The 9,832-nt window shown below is 40.3% G+C and overlaps 1 protein-coding gene across 7 annotated transcripts in view; it reads left to right on the top strand.

Moving 5' to 3' along the window:
- The window catches only part of myt1b (myelin transcription factor 1b), a 52,991-nt gene extending 43,470 nt beyond the window's left edge, over positions 1 to 9,521 (top strand). For 4 of the 7 annotated variants that reach the window (XM_030733035.1, XM_030733037.1, XM_030733039.1 and 1 more), the window contains 9 exons: positions 552 to 614; positions 1,001 to 1,069; positions 2,548 to 2,610; positions 2,887 to 2,967; positions 3,546 to 3,767; positions 5,023 to 5,114; positions 5,206 to 5,309; positions 6,103 to 6,246; positions 6,380 to 9,521. In XM_030733035.1, the coding sequence (XP_030588895.1) occupies positions 552 to 614; positions 1,001 to 1,069; positions 2,548 to 2,610; positions 2,887 to 2,967; positions 3,546 to 3,767; positions 5,023 to 5,114; positions 5,206 to 5,309; positions 6,103 to 6,246; positions 6,380 to 6,523 (982 nt within the window). In that variant the 3' untranslated portion in view covers positions 6,524 to 9,521. The remainder of the gene's footprint in view (positions 1 to 551; positions 615 to 1,000; positions 1,070 to 2,547; positions 2,611 to 2,886; positions 2,968 to 3,545; positions 3,768 to 5,022; positions 5,115 to 5,205; positions 5,310 to 6,102; positions 6,247 to 6,379) is intronic. The other 3 variants (XM_030733036.1, XM_030733041.1, XM_030733038.1) reach the window with 2 other exon arrangements.
- The last annotated feature ends 311 nt before the right edge of the window (positions 9,522 to 9,832 follow it).

Raw genomic sequence — 9,832 nt, forward strand, 5'->3', positions numbered from 1 at the left:
GTACCATTTAGACATCTTTTAAAGCTCTAATGAACAGAAAATTGCTCAGTGGGCTTTTACTGAAATTAGGTTGAAACCAGTTTGTTGTAAGCCTGGAACGACAGTTTAGCCACATTCAGATGTTCTGTGGATGCCTGTTTAAGGCCACAACCAGCCAACCAGATTTAACCCAAAAAAGAACATCCACGAAGGTCTGCTGTTTTGTGAGAGAGGTAGTCACCCAATAGTTGTTGACATAGTTCCATCAGTGTACACAAACGCACTTCCCCCAAGTATTAATGGGAACAACAAAAATGGTCTTGCTTAGGTCAACATCCACATGAACAAGTGAACACTGGAGGGCTGTTTTTTCTTTGTTTCCATACGGGGTGTGCAGCAGTCATTGTTTGCCTGTCTATATGAACTGTATATACACAGGTGGCAGTGAATATTTAAAGGTGTGTGGGAAGCCTTTGTTTTTCCCTTTTTAGAAAACTTCATACATCTAATCTCTAATGTTGTCATTCTCTCTTACCGCCCTTTCTAACTGTGTGTGTGTGTCTCCTCTGCAGGTGCCCTACACCTGGCTGTGACGGCAGCGGCCACATCACTGGGAACTATGCGTCCCATCGCAGGTATGTAGACTTATTTGGCTGCTACTGTGTGCTGCTGCTTCCTCTATGAGCTTGTACATGAAATGTTAGATCTACTGAGACTTTCCCTCAGCCTCCCACTCCAAAGCTGGCACACCAAGACTAATTCAAACATTTTATTTGATCCTGACATGCCAGAGGCAATAATGTAGCATGAGTCCAGGAAGCAAAGACGGTCATTGACTTTGATATGCATCAGTAATTTACTTCTTGCTGTCTGTCCTCTTCTTGCTAAATGACCTTGGTATGCCTTGCATTCTTGATTTCCCTTTACTCACATCTTTCTGCGCTCTCCTTTCAACCCCCTCTCACCCCTTGCTTTCCCCCTTTTTGTCCTTCTCTTCCTCTGCCGGTCTTTTCTCTCTTAGTCTGTCTGGGTGTCCTCTCGCTGATAAGAGCCTTCGGTCCCTCATGGCGGCCCACACCCCTGAACTCAAGTATGTCTGTTCTACACCTTCATTGCCTTTTCACTGCCACTTCAGCTCACTGCTATTGACACCGCCCAGCACCACAGCACTTCATTCTGCTGACGTTAACTTATCTATTGTTGCTGGCTGCTGCCTGTGCCACTGCTGCATCTGTCATGGTGTTTTTTTCTACGTCTATGCTTGCTTTCACTTCAATCACTTCATGTAAATGTGAGATGTAACTTTTTTCTGTAGTATGCAGAGGCTTTTCACAGCTCAATACGGACAGATACAGGACACGTTTAAGTGGCAAAGAGCCTGGAAACATATAATAACTTTTTTTACAGGGCTCACAAAATGCCTTGGTAGAAGAAAACATTGCACAATAAATTTGTCAAATTGTCAAGATAATAAATACTGAGGAAAGCAATAAAGCGATTATAACAGAAAAATACTCAGGAAAACTGAACAACAATTGACACATCATTAAAAAACAACAAAGAGGTGGCAAAAGTCAGCAAACTGGCTCATATGGGGTCAACATTTCTGCAGTGTAGCTTTTAAAGCTCATACAGTCCATAAAATGTAGATCAGTAACGTGTTAAAATTCTAAAAGACATAGGATGTAAATGGAGAGAAGTCAGGATGGGATGATGTGACCCACAAAGAACCTGAGTCTGAACTATTTGGAGTCCACAGAGTTTTGTTTTGTTTGTATCAGAAAGGAGGCAATGGCAGCCTAGAAGAAATAAAAGCATGAATTTTGAGAGCAGAGGTTTCATTTCATTTTTTCATTTTCATGGATCCAGACAAGTTTTTTGTTGTTAAATTTATTCCAATTATATACTGTTCAAATTTTGAAAACACATCAGATCTCAGTGTGGAAAAAGTCATGCTGGATACTTAGACTGATATGGACTGGGTAATGTGTTAGGAATGGAAGGGCGGCATGTCGTTTGAAGGAAATGAAAATTATCAACTTACAGACGGCTGAAATCAAAGACACACCAAAAATCAGACGGCAGGGTAGTCCACTCTGCCAAAACAAGCACGAAGCAACAGTGAGGAAGAAGAACTGTGGTTGGGACACGAGCGGAAAGAGAAGAGAAAAATGGAGCATTGTGTGGTTCAGAAATTAGGACAGAGCCAAACTCTGCTCCTTCATATTAGCAGATTACATCACTTGAAAATGAAAGTGTGATTTTGATGGCTAAATATGATTTATGGTTTTGGGCTAGACTTTCAGTGTTTCCAGGCTTTGAGGCTAGGTAAAGCTGTGTGTGAATATGCACAGTGTGACCTCGGGTCATTTGTCCAAGAGGAAAGTAAAACAGGAGAGGTGGGACTGAAAACAAACGTGCTCAAGAGTGGCTAAAAACACCCATTAACAAACAAACAAACAAACCATTTTTCTCATTGTAAATCTCAGTTTTCATCACAATTGTGACGCAGCCCAGTGTTCACTTTTTTCTGCTCAACTTTCAACATTGTGTTGCTCTTTTTCCCAGATGCCCCACTCCAGGATGTGATGGTTCAGGTCACATCACGGGAAACTATGCCTCTCACAGAAGGTAACAGAACACAAATGCACACTCCCACACACACACACACATATATGTATAGCCAGTCAGAGAGGCCTAGTGACAGTTCACAAGAGATTAGACAGGCACCACATACACATTTTCATCCATATTAGGCGTTTTCAATGGATTTGGTTTGTCATTTGGTTGAAGAACCTCTGTAAAATTATTCTTCCTTACCATGTTCTCTCCCTTTATTAAGTAATCACTTCACCAGACCTTTTTTTTCCAACCCTATGTTATCAACTCCATACTTTCTGTTTTCAGTCTCTCTGGGTGCCCGCGTGCCAAGAAAAGTGGAATTAAAACTCCTACCAAGGACAACCAGGAGGACTCCGAGCTTTTAAAGTTCGTACTGCTCAGAAAGTCATAATGTCTGCTTTTAGCATGACTGACGGTAAAAGTAAAATGCAATAAAAGAAAGAGATAGAGAGAGACAGAAAGAGAGGAAAGTCACTGTGAATCAGAGATTCAGAGGTAGTGACCTGTCCCCGTAACTGAATCAACTTACTCATGGGAAAATACACTTACTGCGGATACTGATTCTGAGTAGAGTTCATGGTAGACTATTGCACAGTTCATTGTCATTGCGTAAGAAATACATGGGCTTCATATTTCACACAAATCTGTTAATATAACAGTATGTTGAACCAGCATGTGCCAAACTGTAATAGCTCATTTGTCAGCAATATTGTAATAATATGACAAATACATATTGTATGAATTTGGCCCAGTAGAGAAAGTGTTTACCTTTCAGTTTTTCTTAGAATAATCTTAGTTTTCGCTACAGTTAAATTTCCCTGGATTCTCCTTGTCTAACCTTTGTGCCCCATCACTCTCTTTCTTTCCATATCTGCTGCCTGCCTTCCATACTTTTTCTTCTCCTTCCACTCTCTTCTTCTTCTTTTTACCTCTGCTCCCTGCAGGTGTCCGGTGCCGGGCTGCGATAGCCTGGGCCATATCAGTGGCAAGTACGCCACACACCGCAGCGCCTATGGGTGTCCGCTGGCAGCCCGCAGACAAAAGGAGGGTCTCCTGAATGGCACGCCCTTCAACTGGAAGGCCTTCAAAACGGAGGGCCCGACCTGCCCCACCCCTGGCTGTGATGGCTCTGGACATGCTAATGGAAGCTTCCTCACACACCGCAGGCAAGCTTCAGCCTGTTGTTTTATCACAGGTTTTAGATCAGTATATTCAAATATGATTTATTCTGAAATGCTGTCAAAGGCCAACCTCATCACAGGGTTAACATCTGCTCATACTGCTTTTAATTGGCATTTGCAAGAAACATTCACACATATGGAAAAGCATTTATTTCTGTACTACGTTCACTGAATTTGTTACTTTGTTAACAAATAGAATTGGCAGTCATTTGCTCAGTGGCTCATAATAATTTGAGAGACTTGAACTACAATGTTAACTTGACTGGGGACTTGTTGGTCTTAACTCTGGACTTAATTACCATGACTTGAGGTTTTCTTGTGAGTTGTGCTGCAAAGATGTAGTTTAATATTTTGGGAAACTTTATTTGCTGTCTTTGTTTTCTAGCTGAGCTTAAAGACTGTCGACAGAAAACAGCAAACCCAGCTCCCAGCACATGCCTCTGAATTTCATTATTTTAGTTCCTGTTTTCATCAGACAAATGTTAAAATGCAAAGCTGTGGTTTTATACTGAAATCACTGTCTGACCAAGAAATAATATGTAAATATCTGTGAACATATCTTTGGGTGTTTCTGTACTGAAGCAAACACAATTTTAAACTGATCGCGGCCAGCGCAGGCGGTCTTTATTCTAAATTTAGCTGCTTTGCAGCTTCTTAGTTAAAGATGGTAATTTAATCATTTTGGGAATCCTTATTTCCTTTGTCGAGAGTTAAATAAGAATATTGATGCCAGCCGTATCCATGAGTTAAATATCCATCCAGCCATAAAGGTGATGTTAGCTTTGCTTAACTTGCAGACAGGATATGTAGGAAGCAGCCAGCCGGGCTCAAAGTTTCAGTGTTAAGCAGTATCCAGATCAGTCAACTCGATTTTTTTACTATGTGTTAAACAGCCTGTCTTAGTCTGTTAGTCAGGCTAGCTGTTTCCAGTTATTTTGCTAAGCTTCTTCCTCGATATCAACAGCAACAAAACGGTCCTGGATCAGTTTTACCATCCAACCCTTAGCAAGAATGTAGCCCCCAAAAAGATTTATTTAAGTAAGAAGAAAAACATTTTTTATGACTCCTTAATGAGCTTTAACATCAATCTTTGTTTCTTAAAAAACAAAAAACAAAATGAACATGTCAAATTTTAATAGTATATAACCAGCCAGCATAACTAACACGTGCTATTGTGAGCTTTAATCCTCTGCATGTAGATGTAATGTTAAATTTGACCCCCCCTGAATTTTTACTTCAGCCTCTCAGGATGCCCCAGAGCCTTGTATGCTAAGAAGAAGGCCAAGTTCCCCACAGAGGACTATCTGAGCACCAAGTTCAGAGCCAGTGATGGTAAGATGGTTGGTTAAGCAATCACTGTGCACAGATTAGGGTTCCTTCTATGTTTATCTTTCCATTCTAACATTTCTGGCCTCTCCTTTAGTTTTGGACAATGACGAGGACATCAAGCAGCTCAACAAAGAGATTAATGACCTCAATGAATCCAACAATGAAATGGAGGCTGACATGGTCAACCTGCAGACTCAGGTGTGTGTTGTTTTCCTTTTTAAAAAATTAATTTTTACAGTGAACTCAAAGGTTTTCTTTTACTCTTCATACTGATGTTACAAAATGAAATACATTAATTAAGTGTCTAAGAAATATATAAGTGTAATAGAAAGCCATTGTATAATAAATATACTGTTGGCAGGGCCCTTCTGTGTGATGTTCCTGTTTATATGCTGCTGGTGTTTTCTTGCGCTAACAATACTGCCAATCTTAGCCACACTCTTGCCAAAAAGATTCAAATCCATATGATAGTTTTTAGTTAAGGAACTTTGTTTAAAAAAGCAGGAGACGTTTGATGTCAGTGACACACCGGAGGGCGCTGCAGAGACCTTATACAGCCGGTCTTTAGTTCCATTTTCATTCTGATCCTGAAGTAATCTGTGACCAGGGTCACCACCTCGTCTTGGTTTTAGGATTTCCAAAGCATGACACTGTTGAGAGTGAATGAACAGCTGTAGTTTTATGAAGAGATTTGTTTGGGACTACTTTTAACAGGATTACTTTTGTTATATTTGAACCTCTAGTGAGTGCTGCAGTCAGCAGGACAGCTTAAAGATAGATGCAGATGGTAGTAAATGTGACATTTCTAAGCAAGGTAGATAATTTCTGAGCTCCTGGACAATCCAATGCAACAATAGAGCTATGACACAGGAAAAATACACATCAGACTTTTACACACGTTTAAAATTTCTCCAGATATTAATGTCTAGTTGAAGATCAAAACAAGGCTAAAATAGTGCTTTTGCTGATGGTCTGCTGCTCTGTGTTGCAGATCTCCTCTATGGAGAAGAACCTGAAGAGCATCGAGCACGAGAACAAGATGATTGAGGAGCAGAACGAAGCTCTGTTCATGGAGCTGTCCGGTCTGAGCCGAGCCCTCATCCGTAGCCTGGCTAATATCCGCCTGCCGCACATGGTCAGTCCACATTCACACCCTGTTCTCATTAATTATTCATTTGTTTGGAGGTGAATCTGGTGCGCTGAAAACCCTGTAGCCCCTTGTTTCCACTGCCCCTCTCAGTTGAGATTGGTTGTCGTTTGCACCACAGCAGGAGCCAATCACTGAGCAGAACTTCGACAGCTACATCAGCACCCTGACCGACATGTACACCAACAAGGACTGCTTCCAGAGCCCCGAGAACAAGGCTCTGCTGGAGAGCATCAACAAAGCTGTGAAGGGCATCAAGGTTTGAGGCTCCACACACACAAATGGAGAGAACGCAAACCGTCCTGAAGTGCGGAGGCCGTGGTGGAGGTGGAGACATGAAGGAAAGATGATGAAATGCTCTATGATATATTGAAATATGATTCAAAAACAAAAAAAAAGGGAATTCAGGTTATTTAAATAAACGGCAACTTAAAAAAAAAAAAATCAACCCAGGGAGCACTCTGTTGAAGAAAAGTGACGCGGACCAAAATCCACATCATGCTGCTGCTGGGATTCAGAGGAGGAACCAGAAGAAGATCCATGTTACTAGAAACTGTATCTGGGGGTTTAAATATACTGTATGTTTACCTGTTGTCTCTTTTGTGTCCTTAACTGTTTTTCGGAGTTTCACCATTGGTCAGTCAGTTTTTTGCGTTCCGCCTCAGCTGGATTGCGGAGGCAGGCGGGGCTCAAGTATTGCTCAAAGGAGCCCGGAGACAGGAAGTGGAGGACAAGCTGGAGCAGAAGACTCACACCGCCGCTGTCTCCTGTAGCATTCTCGATGGCAAGCATGCGCAGCTCTGAAAATCTCTCTGATCCACAACCACACTCACAAACCCTCCCCCCCCCAGCAATATGAAGCGAACTGAACGTGCGTTTGCTTGGTGTTGTTACTGCAGCAATCATCAGCGGAAAAAAAACATCAAGCAGGGTCGTGAGTTAGACCGAGGAGCAGCTGATAGTTATGTTTTAAAAGCTGCAGACCCCCCCCATGAAATGATAGTTATAGTGTGCACACATTTCAGATTCAGTTAGTCAAACCTATAGTACTTATCAACATAGGAATTGCACTTCATTTCAATGAATAGTTTTGTGGTACAATAATTATTGTTATATATGAATTATTTATACCTGTGAACTTTTAAATTGTAACTTATTGCCATTTATGTTATTGAGGTTTATTTATTTGAAGCAATCTATTTATTAACTTTGTTTAGTAAACACACACACGCGCACACACATACAAATGCATCTTTACTGATTATCAAGGTCAAAAAGCGATTTGCAGATGTCGTACGTCAATATTTTAAAAATCTATATAGATAAATGACATGGCATAGTTTGTTTTGGAGTACTTTTTAAAAACCTTTTTAAGTGCAAATATTTTATAATAGACTCAAATTTTTTTGATAATTTTACAGCAAAAAAGTTATTTTTTTTGGCTTGTGGCTCTTGTTTTCCTCCCTTTCTGTTTGTGTTGTTTCTGTTACGTTCCAAAACTCACTGATGAGGAGAAGAAAACAAAAGAAAGTATGTATTTATTATTTATTTAATATGAAAGAAACTGACTGATATGGCTGTATATTTATTTTGTTATTTATGTGCGTGATGTGACAGTTGAGTCTGAGTAGTCTTAAAGATCCTCTGCTAATATTTAAATAAAGAAAGAAAAACACAAAATCAATACAAATACTGTTTGATTGCTTAGGCATAGACGTACCAGCAGCTGATTGTTTAAAAAACAAACAAAAAACAAAAAAACAAAAACAAAAAACAAAAACACAAAAGCAGTCACTGTCACTATCCGGTCTCTGAGTGTTTGCTTTTGTCAGGTGGTAAGAAAAATTTGTAGAGGAATTAAAAAAATGTTACCTCTCCGAAGCGCTTTGTAGCGGCCAGCACTGGCTCACCCCAAATCTCTGTGATGTACCACGGCTGTTTAAGTAATGGTTTTTAATTCTTTCCATCAGAACAAAGGTACACGAACAGAGCTCGATTCCAGCAGTGTTTTAGTCTGGATGCATGGGTCTAAAACACACACACACACAGAGCGACATATCCAACCCTCAAGGATACTGTAGGACGGCCTCCTTTGACAAACTTTTATCAGATAAACATACACACCCTTGTAGCCTTACTCTAGATTTTAATTTTTTGATGCACAAAGTGCCACTAAAAAAATAAATAAATAAAGGAGAAGAAGAGAACTCACTTTCTTTCCTGACTCTTCGCATTTCTGCAATGTAACAATGTCTGGTCCCGAGGAGACCACGGCATCGAGAGAGTGGTGATTGTTTCAGATGCCTTTATTTCTCTGCCAAGATGGCCATAAGTACACTATATATACATTCTGTATAAATAGATTTTAAAGATGCTATATATACATACGCATATATATATATATATATATATGAATATAAACATACATATATTTTTCCAGTGTAATTGTTGACTTGCTCTTCTTCTTCTCTTGTATAACCTTATCAAAAGATCACTAGCTTATTGGAAAGAGAAATGAGGAGGCATTATCAGTAGGAGGCAGTTACACCTTAATTAATATCACTAAGACCTGCTCAACTGTGGCTTTAAACATACCGTTCAGTCAAAGCTGAAGGCGATGATACAGTTCAGTACTTTGGAAGTGTTCTCATAGGATTCTTGTTTTTTTCTTTCCTTGTCTGTCCCTGATCCACAGATGTCTGTATGTTGTACTACTGAATCTGAGAAATGACACCATCAATTTGGATGGTTGGCTCTTTGTTCCTAAGTGTCATGTGAGTTCATGTATAGAAAAAAAATATAGAAAACACAAAAAAGATGATGATGCCTCTGAGCAATGCGCATAGTGTTTAGCGACATTGTGCAGTTATTGTATTAATAATGGAAATGACTTGCTCTCTGTGAGCTTTCCGATATTGAAACGAGCAAGTAGGAGACTGTAGTGTAACCTGCCTTTGCGTTGCACCTGCTGTGGTGTACACTACCCCTTGTGTAACTCTGATGTCAAAGGCATGTTTTAAATGTGCTTTTAGCCAATGTAGAATGAATCTCCTTTGTGCACTTTCTCAATAACTGTTGAAGATGCCAGCATTTGAGTCTCGACTTGTAAGAAACCCAATAGATAGATCACGGGCAATAACTGTAATTGTCCCGCCTGTTTGTCACGTAGAAAAAACAAGTTGTTTCATTCAGGGGGTTCAAAATGTATTTTTAAAAAAAGGAAGTGGTACTTTCTTTTCCAAAAAAAAAAAAAAAAAAAAAAACAACCAAAAGAGACTGACAGGAAGCAGAGTTTGGTTCTCAGGTGATCGGGGAGAGCTGCTAACGCAGAGCAGAGCAACGCCATAGGTCAGCCAGTCAGCTGAGGCTAGAGGCAATAGCAGCGGCTGGATCAAGGCCTTGTGTGAAATTAGATGAGTGTGTGGGAGTGGGAAATTGATTTGCCAGGCTACACAATCTCCCCTTTGTTTTAGGAGGAGGCGTTTGTTGCATAAATACATGTCCGTCACTCAAAAGAATGTCAAAGCCTTTTATGACTTTTATACCCCCCACACCCCCTCCCCACCAAAGCCCT

This window comes from Archocentrus centrarchus, chromosome 7 (assembly GCF_007364275.1).
Source record: "Archocentrus centrarchus isolate MPI-CPG fArcCen1 chromosome 7, fArcCen1, whole genome shotgun sequence".
In the NCBI taxonomy this organism is placed as follows: domain Eukaryota; kingdom Metazoa; phylum Chordata; class Actinopteri; order Cichliformes; family Cichlidae; genus Archocentrus; species Archocentrus centrarchus.